General features: G+C 41.5%; 3 protein-coding genes across 8 annotated transcripts in view; 2 read left to right on the forward strand and 1 right to left on the reverse strand.

Moving 5' to 3' along the window:
- Positions 1-19,158, forward strand: part of hep (hemipterous) — a 138,831-nt gene that overhangs the window by 48,534 nt on the left and 71,139 nt on the right. For both annotated transcript variants that reach the window (XR_004305275.2, XR_004305274.2), the window contains exon 9: positions 7,019-7,082. The gene's annotated coding sequence lies outside the window, so the exon portion shown is untranslated. The remainder of the gene's footprint in view (positions 1-7,018; positions 7,083-19,158) is intronic.
- The window catches only part of rsh (radish), a 136,729-nt gene that overhangs the window by 27,106 nt on the left and 90,465 nt on the right, over positions 1-19,158 (reverse strand). For all 5 annotated transcript variants that reach the window (XM_032440670.2, XM_032440671.2, XM_032440669.2 and 2 more), the window contains 2 exons: positions 13,861-13,970; positions 12,540-12,705 (listed from right to left, as the gene is read on the reverse strand). In XM_032440670.2, the coding sequence (XP_032296561.1) occupies positions 12,540-12,705; positions 13,861-13,970 (276 nt within the window). The remainder of the gene's footprint in view (positions 1-12,539; positions 12,706-13,860; positions 13,971-19,158) is intronic.
- LOC6633709 (uncharacterized) lies at positions 2,263-4,147 on the forward strand. Its single transcript, XM_002057077.4, has 2 exons — positions 2,263-2,458; positions 2,508-4,147. Exons 1-2 carry the CDS (start codon positions 2,284-2,286, stop codon positions 3,920-3,922), a joined length of 1,590 nt encoding a protein of 529 aa, XP_002057113.1. The 5' UTR covers positions 2,263-2,283; the 3' UTR covers positions 3,923-4,147.

Here is a 19,158-nt window from a genome sequence, read left to right on the forward strand (position 1 = left end):
TAAAGTTCTAAGTCTAAGTTTAAGTCTTAGTATAAATCCAGATTTAACTCTAAGTCTAAGTCGAAGTCGAAGTCAAGGTCTTCTTCTAACTCTAACTCTAAGTATAACTCTAACTGTAAGACTGAGTTTGAGTCAAAGTGAAAGTCTACGTCTAAGTCCAAGTTTAACTTTAACACTAAGTTAAAGTCTAAGTCAAAGTGAAAGTCTGAGTCTGAGTCTAAGTCTAGGTATAACTCTAAGTCTAAATCTAACTGTAAGTCTAACTCCAACTCTATGTCGAAATCTAAGTTTATGTTTAAGTTTATGTCTAAATTGATTCTATAAAACTACAAATTGATTACTTAACTTTCGCTCAGTGAAGGGCCGGGCTAAGTGAATGAAAGTGAAACTTTAATTGAAACGAACGTTTGGTGCGCCAGCTTTTTTTCGGGGTTAAGTGATTGATTATGTCTTGTTTGCTGCCTGGCGAATACACACACACAGTCACAAACAGTCACAAACAGTCACAAACAGTCACACACAGTCACACACACAAGTACACACACTCACACAAACACACCTACACTCGCACATACAAACAGACGACACATAAATTTGATTCCAATGCTGTTCCTTCTTGCTGCTGGTTTTGTTGCTACTGTTGCCTTACTTGGGCGTGGCAAAGGGCATATGAAAAATTGACTAACTGGCTAACTGAGTGACGGGCACGAGCACGGCCAGAAGCAGGACAGGGACAGGGGCACGGCCAGGGTATGGCGATGATGAAGAACAGGGGCGCGGAGAATTGGCTGAGGCAACGGCGCCAACATTGACAATGGCTCCGGCCACAATTCATTCAGCCTCAAATATTTACCACAATAGAAAACGAGCCGCGCGCGAAATCGAATCAATAATTTAATGCAGGTGACGCGTCCCACTTACCCCTCGTGCCAACGTGTCCGCACGCCAAACACTTGTCAATGGGCATGTTTGGGAAAAGAGAAATGTTGCGCGGGAGGTGCCGAATTCGGTTGCTTCTTTTGTCATTGTGGCCATTGGCGGCGTTAACGGTACGTTGCCATCCATAATAATGCCGGCCATGTATTTGGGCCTTGTTTGCAGCTTGTTAGGGCCCTTGAAAACGCGTGGACACCAGAACTGAAGCTATTGAAGTCGTCGGGAGGGTGGCGAGTTTTTTGATTCAGGCGCTTTAATGCCGATTTTCGGGGAATTGCAATTAGTTTCGATTCGCTGAATATGCGAACTGTATTTGTTATTCAACTAGCTGCTACTAATTGTTCCATATCCATTCGTTTCGCTTCTTTTTTTTTTCGTAACTTCAAGACAATTCGTAGAAATGTGCTTGTAGGTTTATGCTGTTTCATATTTCATCGTTTCCTAGTTAAGGCAAAGCCATGGGCTGCAAGTATTTAAGCCGTTCCATTTTAGTTTCGTTCCTGTGCGGCTCTAGTGTTACAGTTAGTTATTGTATATTGTACATGTGCTGTTTAATTTTCACTCGTGTTGCTGCTGTTCCACTTCCAATTCGTTTCATTCCTTATTTTATTCTTACTATTCTCAGAGAATAGTTGGCAAGTATCTCTGTACTATTTTTGAATTTGAAGTATCCGACAGACACAGATCTCCGTCATGAAACATCAAGGCAGAACTAGTCAAACAATTCAATGAAAGTCATGTTGCCCATTAAGTAATTGCATGTTCAAAAAAATGCAACACCCATAGGAGAGTTGTCCAAGCGTGACTCTATGTCTAGATCTGGGCAGAAGCTCATCAATAGGCAACCTGCTAGATATTGCGACTCTGGACTTGGAAAAATGAAATTAATGATGTTTATTTGGATTTTCATCCTATTGAGAACAAAAACGAGAAATTTGAATGAAGGTCTTTTGCCGAAACAAATTAACAAACAAATTGTTTTTGTCGTAACTTTTCGAAAATTGAGTTATTTATTATGCTTAGGGTATTTAAAGGCGATTTTAACTAATATATTGAATATTCCATTTCATTCCAAAACATGGTTATTTCAGAAGATATAAAGTTTCTTCTTTGGGCTTGATTTTTGACGAAATCTTAAACATTATATGAAGAAAATTATCGCATATCTATTGTATGGGGTATCTGCTCGTGTATTCGTACTTTCTTTATGTCAATTCAAAGTTATCATATTGTTGTACAAGGAAGATACATATTTGTTGCAGTTGTTGTTAACAGTTGGAGCTAATTGTTGGGAATTGTAGTTGCTTTTGCGGCCCGTTCCTATTATAAGCGATTCGCAATTGTGCAATGAAGGTGTTCAAGCTGTCGGTATGGGTTAAGTTAGTGGCCTGGTTTTTGCTGGCCGCCTTTGGCATCAAGCTGCTGTCGCTGATGACCGAAAGGACCGAAAGGATAACAAACAGCCCAGTCAGGCACGCAGCGAAATTGATTGGCGCAGGTGCTGTGTATGGAGCACCACCTGGTAAGTGGCTGGAAACCATTTGAGGCCGATTGTTCACTAAATCTCTCAGTGCCGCCGCCGCCGCCGCCGCCGCAGCCGGAGCACAGACCGAAGGCAACGAGGACAACGAAACCTATAAACGAGCCACTGGAATTGGAGCAGCTGCTACGCGCGAATTCTGCTCGCAATTGGTCGCTCAATGACAACTGTGCGCCATATCCGCGCTTCGAGGATCTGCACATTGAGAATCTGTACTATCAGTTCACCATGGGCGGAAATGTCAGCTATTATCTAATGAGCGCCTACTACGATCGCCGGCTGGCCATAGATACGACGCCGAGCGTCGTGCTGCTGGGCATGATTAGCAGCCTTTCGGGACCCTTTGAGCGTGCCTTTTGCCAGCTGTGGTATGAGCAAAGCGCCTGGCCGGAGCTGGTGGATATGGAGCGTCACGTGTTTGGTTGGTTCGATAGCTGGGGCATTGGACCGGATCATGTGTATCCAGTGCTGTTGACCTGCCCGCTGGTGGGCACCGCCCGGGAACATCGTGTGCCCCAGCTGGTGTCCCTGGTTTTTGGGGATCGTTGCGCGCGGCCGTGCAACGCGCTCCGTGTGCACTATGAGGCGCCACAGCGTCGACGTGCCACACGTTTCGGTGTCTGCGTCAAGGATTTGCAATTTCCCACCGAAGATATGTCTGAGCGTTTCGTGGAATGGCTGGAGCTGATGCGTCTGATGGGCGCCGAACGTGTGATCGCCTACGATTTAGGCGGCCAAACGCTGTTGCCAAACACAATGCGCACACTGAAGCACTATGCGAAACAGGATGGTCTGCTCCAGCTGCTTCCGTTCCGGCTTCTCGAGGGCCATCCCAAGCCGGCGGCCAATTACGGGCTAAGCAAGCGGCTAAACGAGGTGCTCATGTACAACGATTGCCTCTATCGGAATATGTACGAGTTTGACTATTTGGCTGTCATGGACGTGGATGAGGTAATCATGCCGCTGGGCAAGCTGCACAACTGGACGGCGCTGGTGGAGCTGTTAGATACAAACAACAGCAGGAATAGTAACAGCAAAAGCGAGAGCGCTGAAAACTGTTATGCCAAATGCAGTCTGTGCTTTCGCAATGTCTACTTCTCCAGGGAGCTGCCGCAGGATGGGACGCCACCAGCTAGCTTCTATATGCTGCGGCATGTGCAACGCGTGGCAGAACATTTGGATGCGAATTCGGCCATTAAGTGTCTGCATGCCACTGCCTATGTCACCATGGTGCACAATCATTTTCCGCTCGGCTGGCGGGGCGCTTGCGGCCCCCACGATGTGCCCACCGCCATTGGCCAGATGCAGCACTATCGGGAGCCAGATATCAAGCAGACGCTCAAAGAGCCGCCGCCGGTGCGCGACGATAACATTTGGCGTTTCAAGGAACAGCTGATAAGCAATGCCCTTGCCGTGCATCGACAGCTGGGCTGGTCGCTGCCGTAGCACCTGCCTTCCCATTGCCGACAACAAATAAAACTTAACGAACTTTGTTTAAATTTCCTTGTCATACCCTGCACACGTTGCGTGGGCCAAAACGGGTAGATGGCTCAATTATTCATTAGTATATATATATGTGCATTTTCTGGGGCCTTTGGAGGGTAGACTGTCGGCTTTTATAGATAAATCGATAATTATCGATTGACAAGCAAGGGTCTGCCTGCTTGAAATATATGTGCGATAACAAAACCGATAAATATCGATTTCCAAGCAAGAGTCACAACAAGATCAGCTTGGAATATAGGCTATCGTATAATAGATATTATTATCGCTTATTTTTCGATAACAACATCGATAAATATCGATTTCCAACAACATATATATGAGCACTCTCGGCAATCTGGGCCCTCTTATACTTGAGTACAGTATGCATTTGTCCCATAACTGGAAATCAGAAAATATTATTTGTTCTGGTCTAGACCTTTCTGGTATAAACATATCTTTGAAAATTTGTTAACGCTCGGCCAATATATAAGACACTTATTGAAGAATTCGATTTTGCAGGGTATCTCGTAGTCAAGCACGCTCGCCGAGGCTAGACCTTGACTTGTCTTATCTGCCATACAATTCTGTCAACTTACGTCCGAGAGCGTTAAAGTAAAATTTGTTATTATTGATTTTATTTTAATTGCTTTCGCCTTTAATAGTCGTCGGCAGCAATGTGTTTGCCTCCGTGCTACGTGCTGCATAATCGAACACGAGCCACTTGCCCCGCGGCGTGGCAAGATTCTACCTACAAAATCGGCAACTGTTTCTGTCATGTCAGCAGCGGCAATAATTACAAAAACACACAAACACACACACATTTTCAGATAAGCGAGCCGAGCAAGAGGCTGGCGGGGGCGTGTTAGAGGTAAACACCTGTTCCGAAAATAGACTAAACACATTTTGAATTTCATGTCTTGTTTAATTTAAAAATTAAAACAATTAATAAGTCAGGAACTTGCTATTTAACTGTGGCAACAGCTTAAGCAACATGTCGCAGTTGTATTTGTATACCCTATCGCGAGCTGTTGAGTTCAGGGTATCCCCTAATCGGGAATTCCCGATTAGAGACTTTAACTTGTTTTTAGTTGCCGTCCTGAAGAAGGCACCGGAACTTCTATGAAACTGGGCTAAAGAGAATAATAGCTTTTAAAACAACATGTATCTCTATATATAAAACTGTTTGCCCTGACTGAAAGCTGATGGGCAATTCCACCCGTAGACGTGGAATTAATCGCGGCAAACGCTAGTGCTGGGAAATTCGACCTTTAATTTTGGAAAAATCGGGTAAAACGGCTGTGTGAAACGTTTTACTATTGATCCGATTGCCTGCAAACTAATTTTCAAAGAACTTTGTGAAAACTCATTTGAGTTTCACACGTTTCGTTAAATCCACTCCAAGTCAAAGCGCGAGTTTATTTTTTTCCTTCCTGTTTCAGCTCATGATACTTTAAGTTCAACTTTATTTTCTAATGTTCTTTATGTACTTCAAGCAAATTGTTAAAAGATTCAACTAATTCCACATACTATGGAAAATATAATTTAGTTTGAAATTTAATAAGTATTTGCTCCAAGTATTTAAACGTGCGTCAGTTTTTATTATTTAGCTAGTGGAATTAATAACCTCAATATCCCTTAGATGCTTTTGCTTTTTACTCCGTGTATACTTCATGCGAAATGCCAAAAACAAAATAATTAGTAAATATATTTGGCTCGCGCTGCGATTTTTTGCATTGAAATCTGAGTATTGCGCATACGCAGCGTGGACCAAAACCGCATTGATATTGGAGTTATGCTCGTTTGCTCGTTAGCATTTAGAAATCCATTATTATGGTAAAAATAATTGGAATTTCAACAGAAATAATTAATAAGGGCTACATTCAAACGGGGTCGGATAACAAAAATGCATTTATTCAATCAATATTCAAACACAACCACAGAACTCTGAATTAATTTAACATTGATATGAATATAATAAGTTTGTTATTCAATTTTAAAATATGTTATGCACTTAGAGTTTTCTTGGAGTGCATTATCAATTCATGGATTAATGTACATGCACACAGCTTTTGTATTCATGTGCGCCAGCTAAAATTAATTAAAATATTCTGTCAAAGGGATTGAATAGATTTTGCGTACGCAGAGCGGATAAATTTGTAATACGGAAAATCTGACCACTGGCGCCCGGAAAATGCAATCAACATGCAGCACAATGCAGAAGTTTTCGGTTAGCTATCCCCATCTTGGCCATGGTCTTGGCCCGGCCAGCAGCTGATACGGCCAGTGGCAGGCAGACAATGCCTGGCAATTAATTAATTGCTGGCAGCAGGCAAAGCCGGTTTCATAAATTAATATGAAAACTCGAAGTGGGAAAATCTGCGCGCAATATTAAAATCATTTTTCATGAAAAGCCGCGTTTTGTGTCGCAAATAATGAGATGAGATGCGTGCCAGGATATATTAAAATATTAAAATAGCCGCAGAGAGTAGCAACTGCGGTGCTGTGGGCAGGGAACGGGTGGCGGCGGGCGGTGCGACAGTGTTGTTGTTGTTGTTGTTGTTGCTGCTGTCGCGACCCGCTGAGCAGAAGGTAGCAAAAGAAGCGGCGCTAACAAATAGAACGCACAGCTGACAAATGGATGGACGCGACAGCCAAATAATTTATATTTCAATTTTGGCGTGTCTTTGCTTATAATACTCTGTAAATGAATAAGCAATGCATATGTACTACAGATACCCTTCGCGTCCCATTTAATGCAATTGAAGCTGTCACAGCTGCTGTGAATTCGGAATCATTCGGCCGAACTGACAAACTTGCTTCAATCTAAATTGGTTTAAATCGAAATATTTTGCGCATGTTCGAAATGGGCCCCATATATAGGTCTATAATCTAAGCTGCATATTTTCATCTTGGCGACAATCGCTTGAAAATGGGAACACATTTTATTTGTTTGTAGGAGACATATACATTGCATATCCATTGCTCTTTTAATATTCTTCTTCTAACCTAATCTGCTTCTCGTCTAATTTATTAATTTTGTTTTTCAAACTCTTTCAGTTAAGTCTATGATATGCCCATCATAAGAAGAACCGTTCGAAAGTTTCGGAAATACGCTCTTCAGGTAAGAATTCAGCTCTACAAATTTTATACAAAAAAGGCTCTGCAAGGGTATTTTAACTTCGGCATGCCGAATTTGGCTACACTTTCTTGATTTTGTTTTGGTTTTTTTTTTGCCGTGCTGAGTTGTTGTGCCTGCTTTTGAATTTATTATGGCATAAGGAAAGCGGGGCGTGGCATCAAAACAATCGCTAAATGGCAAAGTGACAGGCTCGCAAGCAGGCGGTGGGAGTGGGGGAGGGGGGGTGCGGCCATCGCCCGAAGGTAGTTTGTTCCCACGCAATTATTTAGCTAATAATGCATATTAAAATGTAAATGCCTTGCCAGGTAAGCGGCACAGGCAGCCCAATTTAATACTACATAATACGTGCAATAAAGCACAGTAAACGGAATTTATGATTAACTCATTTTGCAGCGAACTTCCATACACGACCTAAATTGCAAAGAAAAATATATAAAAGTATATGTAAACTATTTAGAAATGTTTGTAGATAACTTTTCTGCAAGGCTGCAAACGAATCAGTATTGCATATCGTAGATATTTTCATTTAGAAATTGCGGGCTAAATTTGATTTTCAGCCAAATTTGGCATTTGCCAAATGTGTTTGGATGAATCCAATGGTTGGGCTTTTTAATTCCAACTAAAGCATCTATGAAAATCATATATTTTGTCCACGGCTTAGTTCGAATTTGGTTTGCTCGAGAGTTCGCTGCATAGCATTAAATTTAGGAGTATTTAGGAGTATCCAGAGCTTCCCTTCAGTAGGGCATATACACATATGTGTCAAGCACTTCTGATCTAAATAATCTTGCAATATTATGACATACATATTATATGTATTTATACATGCTGAATTGTCGTCGATTTAATTGCTAAATGGATTTATATATTTTGGGGTTTGTATTGTTGGGCATGTGGTCTGTACATGATGGTATTTTTTGGCCGGGCTCTAGTTCTAGCTTCGTTTGACAGCTTTATTCCCTTGCGGATTGCGGACTGTGGACTGTGGACTGTTGGCTGTGCTACTTGATCCTCACCTCATTGCCAGATATGGCTCGTCTGGCTGCTAATGGGCCAAGTTAGGCGTATCTTGGCAGCAGTCACGCGCCCAATTGCCATCGCGTATAAACCAAGACAGGGCGCGGCGGCTGGCCGACTTCTGAACTGGCTTTTGAACTTGGACTTGGACTTGGCCTTATTTTTATGTTGGGGGTTTTTCGTATAGAGTTTCATAAATTTAATTGTCACGTACACACACATGCTTCTTTCTCTCTCTTTTGCTCCATCTATCCATCTGTGTGTGTGCGTGTGTGTGTGTGTGTGTGGGGTGTGTATCTATTTGACAGAGGGCCGAGGCGGCTTATAATACGTGTTTATAACTGTGGCCCGCGATTGGGCCATAAACGTGCTGTGTTGCCCGCCGCTTACGTGGCGTATGCGTATTTATTTGGATCAGCATTCTAAATGATTTATTTGCTGCATAATTTCATCTATTTTTATGTGCACTGGCATTTTGCTCCTTGTTGTTTTCGCTGACCATGCGGAATGGTCTAAATTTGTCTTTCATTGCAGGCTTTCGACCCAAAGACTTGAGACATTTACACTAAGAGATGTGCCCTGTTTACAAATTGAATTCCCTTTTAAACACTAAATAGATTCAATTTAATAAAAAAATAACTCAACTAGTTGAAAAGAAAAAAATTACATAAATACTAAGCAAAGAATTACAAAGGCACAAACTGTTTGCTAGGCTTTTATAAAAGACTATCTAAAAAGGTTTTATTTAAATGATCAAGTGTTAGGATTAAAAATTATACTATCCGATATTTTTTGACAATATCTCAGAGTTTAGAAGTTTCACCGTTCCCGCCCAAAGCAAAACAAGCGTGAATTGTTGAAGTTTTAAGCTCGGACTTTGTTAATTGAAATTTTTGTATAATTAGAATTTCATTAAGATCGGACTTTTAGGTCCGATGTCAAAGCCTGGAGCATAGAAGAAGCACGGCCGCAGGGTAGAGTGTGTGAGTGTGTGTGCATGTGTAGAAGGAAACCAGAATGTTTCTGAAGGGGGCTTGGTGGGTGGTCAGGGTTCCCTAGGGTATCTGCTAGTCGGGCAGGCGCGACTTAGTAGTTTGTTGTTGCTGTTGTCGTTTTATGGACAACAGGGTATAAAAGCACTGTTAAAGAGCATTGGCGCACAGCTACATTGTTGTTGTTGCTCAGTTTTTATGAGTGTTGCGTACTTTTTGCTGTTGCATGGGCGTGTCGAAAGGCAAGCTGTGGACTGCGGCTCGGTGTTGGGGTATGGGTAAGCGTCAGGGTATGGGTATGCTAGCCGTGTGGCAAGCAACAAGAGTTTGCTTTATCATTTTTGTTGACAATGCATGCGTACTGCATTTGCTCGAGTGCGTGTGTGCGCGTGTGTGTGGGGAGCGTGTGATTTGCAGTTGTCAGTTGCTCGCTTTTGGCACTGAAGTACAGAACACAAATATGTCAGTCAGTTCTCTAAGCAGAATAGCACTCGCACTTGAATGTGACACGCATCAAATCACTTTATACGAGCGCACTTAACGCCCTGTCCCAATGCCACGCCCCAGTGGCAAGTTGAGGGTTGTACGCTCGAATAGGAATGCAATGAATTAGAGATGCAAGCAATGGAGGGAAAAACATAAAACGAGTGGCTAAAAGCTTACAATGACACCAGCTGAAAAGGACACATAACGATCAATCATGGAAACGGACAAGCGAAGAAGTAGATTTTAAAAAGAAGCAGAAAATAGAGAAACGCTAGACATTTTTTTTGATAGGTATTTCACTGCGAAAGCTTCTCAGTTTGTTTGCGGTGGAGTTTAGAGTATATAGTGTTTAATGAGCTTTAAAATATGTTCTAAATGCGGAGAAACAAGCTTCAAAAGCACATGCATACTTGTTCGGGCTACAAGTTTCTTAAAGAGCTTTCAAAGCACATGACAGCGGAAAGCTAATAAGACAAGCTATCAAAGCACCTTAAAGCTTAAATAGCGATTGCTATTTGTAATATTATGAAAGCGAACAAGTTTCGCTCTTGGGTGCATTTATTCACATTGTTAGCTCATTTGTTGGGTATTTTTGTTATGAAGGTTGCAGGCGTAAAAATCTGATTTTAAGCAACAAAAACATATTGGTGCCATAAAAAGTTTTTAAGCCATTTACATTTTTGTGTGCCTTCATAAATAAAATGAAAATGCTTTTAAAATTGACGCCCAGCAACTAGCGAACGCCACCCATCCAAACATGGGCTGAAACAGGCCACAGTTGCAATTAATCGGATTATTATTATTATTATTTTTATGGATATTTACGTCTTACCCATTTCGTTTGATCTGAGCCCCAAAGCGTTGAATTGTATGCCTGTGTGCGGTGAAAATCTCTGTTTACTTAAGCTACCCATCTATTAATGCTCGGAGGCGTAAAGGCTTATTTCGCATGGAATTGTATAATTGAAACGCATGGCAAACGAGCTGAAAGGCGGCTCAGCTGCGCTTCGAGAGACCAAAAGTTTCGTAATAAGCGAAACAAAAAAAAAAAAATGCATTTAATAAACATTCATCCATATATGAAGGCTATTAAATTGCAGATGTAAATACGAGCACGCATACCCTGTGAAAAATGTGAATGGTATTCCATATGGCTATTCACGTATGTTCGAGCAATTACAGGGTATCTGTGCGTCTCAAGCGCGCCCAGCGCGTTCTTAAGCTGAAACGTTGATTTGTGCGCTTTAACCCTTTTAATTAAATAGGCTGGAAGCAGCCCCCCTCCACACACACACACACACACACACAACGCGCACGTACATTTTTATTATTCTTCGCAAATATGAAAGGAAATAAAGTAATATGAAAACTGAATTGAAAGTTTTTGTCAGCGGAAAAATGGCGGCTTCTATTTCCATCTCGCTCTCTGTAAATGTCTGCTCTGTGGGTGTGTGTGTGTGTGTGTGTGTGTGTTTGTGTGTGTGCTACACGAAATATGTTTGAACAACTTTATTGTGCAAAATGCCAAACATTCTTCAACTTGTGGACTTGCAAGCGCTTTTCTATGTCTGCCCCTTTCTCAAGCAGTGCAAATATGTGTCTGTGTGTGTTTGTGTGTGTTTGTGTGTGTGTGAGTGGGCCAGTATGTGTTTGTGTGTGTATATTGCTAGGCGCGCAAATCTCATTTGAATTATAATGATGGCGCCGGCAGCTTCATACACACACACGCACACACACATCTATATATGCATGGGTATTTTATTACAGCTTTAAAAAAGGTGACTTTTAAATTCCCTTTTCTTTAAAGGTAGCTGATTGATTCTATTGTCTGCACTCGCAATTCTAATTAAGTACTACGGCTATGACGCTCTCTTATCCTAACTTTTTAATAAAACATAATAATGTAAATTGCGGTTACATTGATTTTTGGTTTGAATGTTAGCTTAAATATGCTAATTGTCAATCAACGTTAGAGTATAGAATACATCTATCAGAATATCAGAATATATATATATATAATACATAGATTTCAAAACTTTCTGAATTAATGTTGCTGTCAAGCACATTGTAAGATCTGCTTGTCAGTCAATAGTGTTGAAAAAAGTAGTAGATTATTTGCAGTCAGAGTTGTAAAGCAACTAAAGTTATAAACCTTATTTTGCTTAAACTGTTTACATTCATTTAACTTTCTGCTAAGAGTTAATTTAACTGCTCGTCAATTCTGTTTTCGTTTTCTTCAGATAAGTTAGCTTGCAGAACTTAGTTTATCTAACTGTTAACAAGTTGACAAGAGGTTTGTGTAACAGTGCTGCCACCTGGCAGAATATTGTAAAAGCATAAAAGTAAAATTGACCTTGTGCTGCTTTGCTTGCGCACATTTTTTGACAAGGGAAATGATGAGAATGAAGCGCACTTAAAGCGCCTGTAAGCTAACATGAACTTTGATCTGGCGTTGGCAGGCCTACACGCATTTTTGACAAGTAGCATAGATGTCGCAATGTAACACAATTTAACCGCATGTCAACTAACATAAACTTTGTGAACTGTAACCAAGAGCAACACAAAGACCACAACTCCCGAGCAAATGTGTACAGGGTATGGGTTAAAACAGTATGTGGCGCATATGTGAAGGGCAAGGCAGGGTAGGTGGGAAGCATTGGGGCTATGCAAGGCGGCATCAGGGTGCGGGTGCCAAAGTGATGCCTGCTTTGTTAGCCACATTTGGCCCTGGCTCTTGGCTCTTGGCTCTCGGCGCTGGCTCCGACTCCGGAGCAGTGGTTTTGCCTGCTGCTGTTGTAGATGTTGGGCACCATTTGGTATTTACAAGCGAGCGGAGAAGGAAAGCCAAAAGAACGTTGGCTAGCATGAGGGTGGGGTGGTGGGTTTCGGCGCGTTGCGCGGGGCGTATTGTGATTGAAAATAAAGAAGACAAGTGACTACATACCTGAACAAGCTTGCGGCGGCAGTGGAAATATTAACGTCGTTGAGCTCTTGCGCCTGGCGACCGCACAGCCCAAAGATTGTGGCTTAAAGCTCCGCAGCTGTTGCATAAAATCGGAGCACTCCATTAGGGCCACGTCGGCGAAATGCAGATCGCACAGTATTTGGTTCTGTTGGGGAGAAAGCACAGAAAAGCACAGTCAGTGAAATGGAAAGTACAGGAGAATGAGTGAGAGAGAGAGAGAGGAGTGGACTGTGAGTTAGGGGTTAAAGCTACGTATGTAAAAGTTTTTTTTTTTTTTTGTTTGTTTTTTGTTGCAGCCACATTTCAAACTAAGCAAATGCCAAGGGGCAACCGACAAAAAGGAGTGCAACACGTTCACAAAGTGAAAAAAAAAAAGTGCAAAAAAAAAACGCCAATTGGTTTTATGCAATCTCAGTCCAGTCGTCTCCAGGTCCGTCTAACCAAACTGTCGCTCTGTTTGTACAAAGGCAATTTTAAGCGCCACACTTCAGGTTAGAAGCGTGGAATATATGCATATAGCGCCGTCAAAGGATAAATTTTGTTCAACAGTCGAGTGGCTATAGCCATGTCCGACTTTAGTTCTTAAAGTCGAAACTGAGCAGTCGAAACTGAGCTTGCTTGCTTAACTTTTTTGTTTCTTTGTCCAAAGTAAGCATTCACGAATTCTTCACTACTCCTTACATATAGGCAAAATCTTATTAAATCCCCATAACAAATAGTTCTATATAGAAATATGTTCTGTTTCCTGATTTGCAAGCCCGTGGCTAGCCTGTAAGGTAGCCCTTATTTTAATTATACTTTAAAAGAGTTATCAAGCTGATGTGCTCCTCTTTACTTCACGTAAATCACAAAAGTCGATATTTTCTTCAACAATTTGAATGTCACTGCCTCTGCTTCGCAGTTTTAAGGTAGTCAAGCGAAAAAGCACAAAGTTTCCTCGATTAAGTCGATAATTAAATAAATAATTATAATTTAACTGTGAACAGAGTATTGCGCTGTCGGCTTTAAGTCGCTTTTTTTTTTGGGGCATTGCAACATCATTAACATAATTGACTTTCATAACATTGTGTGTGTAAATATGTGTGTAAATGTGTGTATGTATGAACAAAAAAAAAATACCAAAAAAAAAAAAACAGAATACAAAAACGTGTTTCACATTTCAAGCGTAAAGTGTTTATTTAATGACCTGCACACAAAATGAGTAAATGCATTCTGAATGAGCTCTGAGTGTTCACTGTGCCTTTGTTTGTGTGTGCACGCGTGTGTGTGTGTGTGTGTGTGTGTGTGTGTGTTCACATACCTTGAACCTTCTGGCACGCTTCTGGTTCGGACCAGTCAAATTTAAACCACACGAATTGCAGCGCAGACATTCCTCATGATAATGATTATTATCATAAAGCGGTGAAGGCTCTGCAAATATACAAAAATCAAAATTAAAATATTTGAATAAAATTATATATAATGTTAAAGTTATATATGTTCTGCATGAATTGCTAGAAGTTTTATGCGTTTCAGTTGCCTAAGTTTAGGATATATTCGGATATAGATGGGTTTGTGGTATTAAAACTATTTCCCCTGCCTGCCGAACTTTAGCAGTGTGAATCATCCCAGAAATACCTTTATAAGCGAACTCATTTTCTGACTAAGAAAGTAACTAACCTTCTCTGTTCTTAAAAAAAGAAAGCTCTTGCCAAAGGCTTTATATCTGAGAGACTTGCGGCCATATGGACTGGATAAATATATAAAAACGAACTTTGCTTGCTTTGCATACGTTTCATAATGTGACACTTGCAATTCCCAACAAGTTAAAGCTGCGAAAGTATTTGCAATCCTTGTATCTATAGCAAAGTCTGCTGATACATAGCTGTGCCCAGTTGCTGTTCCTTACAGCCTCTGCTGGAATTGTAAATTTCGTTGCAAAGTTTAATGAAATTACTTCCATTTGTTTCCGGCCCATTAAATGGGCTAGGTTACCAATACTATGCATGTATAGTGTGTATTTGCATTATGTATTGCCAGTTTTTGTGCGACAGTGTAATTGAAGTTGGGATAATGCATCGAATTAAATGCCCACAGAATGCAAATCAATTCAACCAACTGCTGGCGCACACACAAAGCACAGCAAAGTGCACATTGTGGTTGTACCCGGCAGTCAGCCACAGCCAGTCAGCCTGCCAGCCAGATGGGTTGTCAGAGCGATGTGGGTGGTGTCAGCGGTGGGAGCGGTATGTGGCAGCTACAACACGCTCATTAATTTGCATAACGGCCATGCCAATGGATGGGATGGGGGGGCGCGGGGACTAGTGGAACTGGCCCAGCAGCCGTCGACAGTTTGCCGAGCGAGTCAATTACAAGCGGAAATGAGTTTCTAATACAAGCAAATTGATGCCGCACAGACCAATCTACACACACGCACACATACAAACTCACACACACACACATACACACACACACACACACACACTTACACACAGAGACACAGACACAGGCTCAGGCGGCGCCAGGAAAAGCGCAAAAATTTGCCTGTTGAGTTGATGAATGGCTGTTTGATGGGTTTTGCTTTTGGCTAGCTCTGTGCTGGGTGCGGGGTGCTGGATGCGGTGTAAGGCTTGCGGGCTGTGGGGCAAGGGTTTGCTTTAGGGGCGGTAGGCGTGTCAGGCTGTTATCAGTGTCATAGCAATCAAGTAGCTATATATATTAATAAGCAAATACATGCGTGCATGTGTGTGTGTGTGTGATTCACATTTAAAGCTAGACACCGGAAATCATAATTAAATGAATCAGGCAACTGGAAACACATTATGAGCACAACATTCAAATATGCTCACGCGAATGCCGACTGGCACTGGCTAAAGAGTTAGCCAAATGGTCAGCAATTGGTTGACGCTGTGCAAATTGCATCTGTTCGTGAATACATTCGCGTAAAGTAGACACAATTTAAATGCTGTGCCTGGGAAGTTCCAGGCTAGGTCTAAGAACATATATACTAGCGGGTATACTCCAGCCTTGGGCGTGTTACGTTTAAAATAAATTAAGAAAGAGCCACAACTTGTGGAAATCGGATGAGATTTGATTAAGTTATGGGGCTGGGAAATTTTGAACTATGTCTATATAAGATTTGTAAGATTGATCTGGTCAAACCAGGAAGAAAAAGCGAAACATCGTGGAAAAGTGGCTGAGATTTGTCTTTCGAATATATTTGAAGATACTATTTTCACATGAAGGGTATTCACATGTCTGCAACATATGAAATAATATTATTTCTTTTAGATTAAGATGGTTTTTAAATAAAAGCTGTTAACTTTGGCTGTGGCACACTGTGCGTATGCGTTATCTTGTTATGTCTTAAATGTTGATAACTTACTCAAATATGATTGTAGATAAAACTGCTAATGAAATAATATGCCCTTCGGGAATGTTGCAGTTCAATTGGTGCTTTAACTCATGAATTGTTGCCAAAAAAAAAAAAAAAATAACAAAAGAAATAAACTTATGCAATAAATGTCATAAAATGTGCCGTAGCAGAGGGCGAAGGCGTTCAGCAAATTGCACTGTCAAGTGCAAGGCAGTTGCCAGGGAAATGCTTGGCCTGTGTGATTCGAGCGGGTTTGCCAAGCTAAAAGAGCGACACAAATTACAAAATCCAAAACAGAACTGAATATCGTCCGGACCAGACCAGAGCATACCAGGCCAGAACCCAGTACCGAGCAGTGCCTAGAGGAAAGTTCAAATCATTTATGGCATCTGTAGATTATTTTTGTTGTTTCCTTTTTCTTTTTTTTTTTTTTGTTTTTTTTTGTTTTTTTGTTTTTGTTTAACCCCCTTTGTGCATGGCTCGCAGTGATTGCTTTTGACTTTCATTGGATGGCTTTTTGATTGGGGCACATCGGATGAGGGCCCTTATCTTTTATCTATGCACCATGCAATAACAAAAGCCATAGCTGCTCTGCTCAAAGGGGTTCGAGAGTGCAATTGCCGGGCGTTTGCAACAATATGCAGTTTATGGCGAACTAAAAAATCGTTCTCTATTCTTCGTTTCATTCTGCTGTCGCTCATATGTTGCATATGGTAATATACGTTATGTGCAGGGTGGGCAAATGGAGGCAGCAATTCGCTTCAACAGTTTGAAGAGTTCGCTTGCCTATGAGTAGCCCGACGAATATTCGAAACTATGAGATTTGTTATGCGAATGCGCTAATTTAGCATATAAGTATGTTGATATTAATTTGGTATGTCAATCAACAGCTGGAGCATAAAACCATTTGGGCAATTTGAGCGAAGTCAGGTTCTGTAATATGTGGAGCCATGAAATTTGTTAAGCAGATGTGCTGTTGCAAAAGAATTTGAATATTTCCCAGCACAATTCGCATGTCTGTGTGAAAACTCATAAATGCAAATTATACTCACTTTGGTGCAAGCACACATAATCGCATCAGAAGGACTTGAGTTATTCGGGCAGCCCTCTGGCTAGAAACTGAAGAGTTTTATTTATTCATGAAACAAATTTGCTAATTGAAAACCAACAAAATTTTCAAAACTACCCACCCTCGCCCGCCACTCTCTCTATTATAAAGCGAACTTTTCGACTGCGCCATTTGCTTTTATGACAGCTACCGCAAGAAAATGAAAACTTTTGCAGCTGCAATTTGCAGTTGCCGAGCGGCGCGGGCGAACGATGTTTAAATATAAATTCATGACTTTGATAAATTACCAACTAATGACCGAGAAGAATGCCAAACTTCTCGCTTTTAGTGTATAACCGAATGCCAACTTTTTGAGCTCCAAATTAAGCGTGCAACAGTGAAAGTGGCACGCGCGACTTTGAGGTGCTGGTTCGAGTCTGCGACCCCTGCCAACTGCTGTCCATTGGCAATTCCTTTGTTGAACTGACTTTTCAACGGTTTTCGCTTTTGTTTTCGTATACCCTAAGCCTGTTCAAAATGTCGAAGCAAGAATGTTTTGGTTGTAACAGTCGTGAAGTCTTTTGTCTAACTGAACGCGTCGAGCTGGAGACTTGAAATTTCACATAAATAAGCATGGATTTCTTCGTCATTTTTATATGTCGGAAATAGTTTTTTGATCATAGCTCGAGAACTATAAAAGCTAGGTGGTTCTTTTATGGTATACTCCGAATGCTTTTGACGGCATGTAGGGTATCTACAAGTCGGGCACTATCACCCTTGCTTGTTCTTTTATTTGGGCCAGGCCAAAACAATGGCTGCTTAATGGCTCGTGACTGGCAACCAGCGTCAGTTAAAGCGTTCAAGTGCGGTGCTGCCCGAGGGGCTGGGTGAGGGGCAACGTGGCCTGACAATGCCAACAGACTGTGACTGCAATGAATTGCATTTTTGGAGCATACTACGCCCCAACTGCCACTCCGCGCCTTTCGTCCTCTAAGGCAATTTGTTTAGTGCAAAAATTGCAAATAAGAAGCTGCTGCTGCTGATGCTGCTGCTTCTTCTGCAGCCAGAGGGCGCGAGGGCGTGGCCGGTGAATGCTCAAAACTTAATTGAGCGTTAATAATACCAAAACTAGTGAAACTTTAGCGCAGAGTTGCGGAAATTAAAGCGATTTCCAAGTATTCAGCATTCTGTGTATATCTCGTCGAACGCGACAGCTCTTCAGATCCTACAAATAGTTTTTGGAAACGATTTGTTTTCTTGCCATGCACACTTTTCCTGGAAAATATCAATTGGCAAATTGTTGCTGCAACAACAAAACCTAAACTCAGATTCTATTGGCATTATCGAATTTGCCAATTTGCATCGGGCTCTAATGGGGATATGGGCAAATGCCATTTGGCGAACATATGTACATATGTATTTCGTTCGTGCATTTCCTGTGCTTAATTGTTTGTATGTCGGTGTCTATTGCAACAGTTCTCACAATTGAGCATTCATTTCACTTGGATTCAAACTGATTGCAGTGGAGTGGCAATTGGCCGAAGGAGCTGGGCAAAACCTTGTCAGTTGTGCAAGATACAACAGGCTATATATGTTTGCACACACACACGCAAACTACTCGTAACTGTCGAGCTTAAACATCCTATGTTTGACTATTATTTATTTAAACTGACAGCCAAAAAGTATTGAGCATGTAGAGACTTTGACCGGAGAATTCCCAACCAACAGATATCCCGTGTACAGTCGAAAACACATACACTCTTGGCTGTGGCCATGCTGCTTCTTCCCTTCACGCCACAAATTGGAAATTTGATGCCTGAAATGTCTTACAAATGTGTGCACATAGGCGAAATCAAAGCTTTGATTGAGCAAACCGAACTCTAGAAGCCAAAATTTGGATTCTCATCAGTTTGAGATATAGTTACAAATCATCAACACATTCCAATTATGCATTCGCTGAAGATTCGAACTCATAGCCACATGACTAGGAAACAAAACAAAACAAATGGAGCTCCAGTTCGAATCCGGGATAACTCGACATTCAATTAAGTTCTTGTGCACGATACGGAAGGCGGTAAGGCTCGACAGCCCTGTGCCATATGAAATGAGAGCAGGGTAAATTGTTCAACTGACTGACTTATTGATTCGGTCTACCAGGTCTACAGTTTAAAAGCATCCGGACAGCATAATGGCAT

Source organism: Drosophila virilis, chromosome X (genome assembly GCF_030788295.1).
Source record: "Drosophila virilis strain 15010-1051.87 chromosome X, Dvir_AGI_RSII-ME, whole genome shotgun sequence".
NCBI classification, from domain to species: Eukaryota; Metazoa; Arthropoda; class Insecta; order Diptera; family Drosophilidae; genus Drosophila; species Drosophila virilis.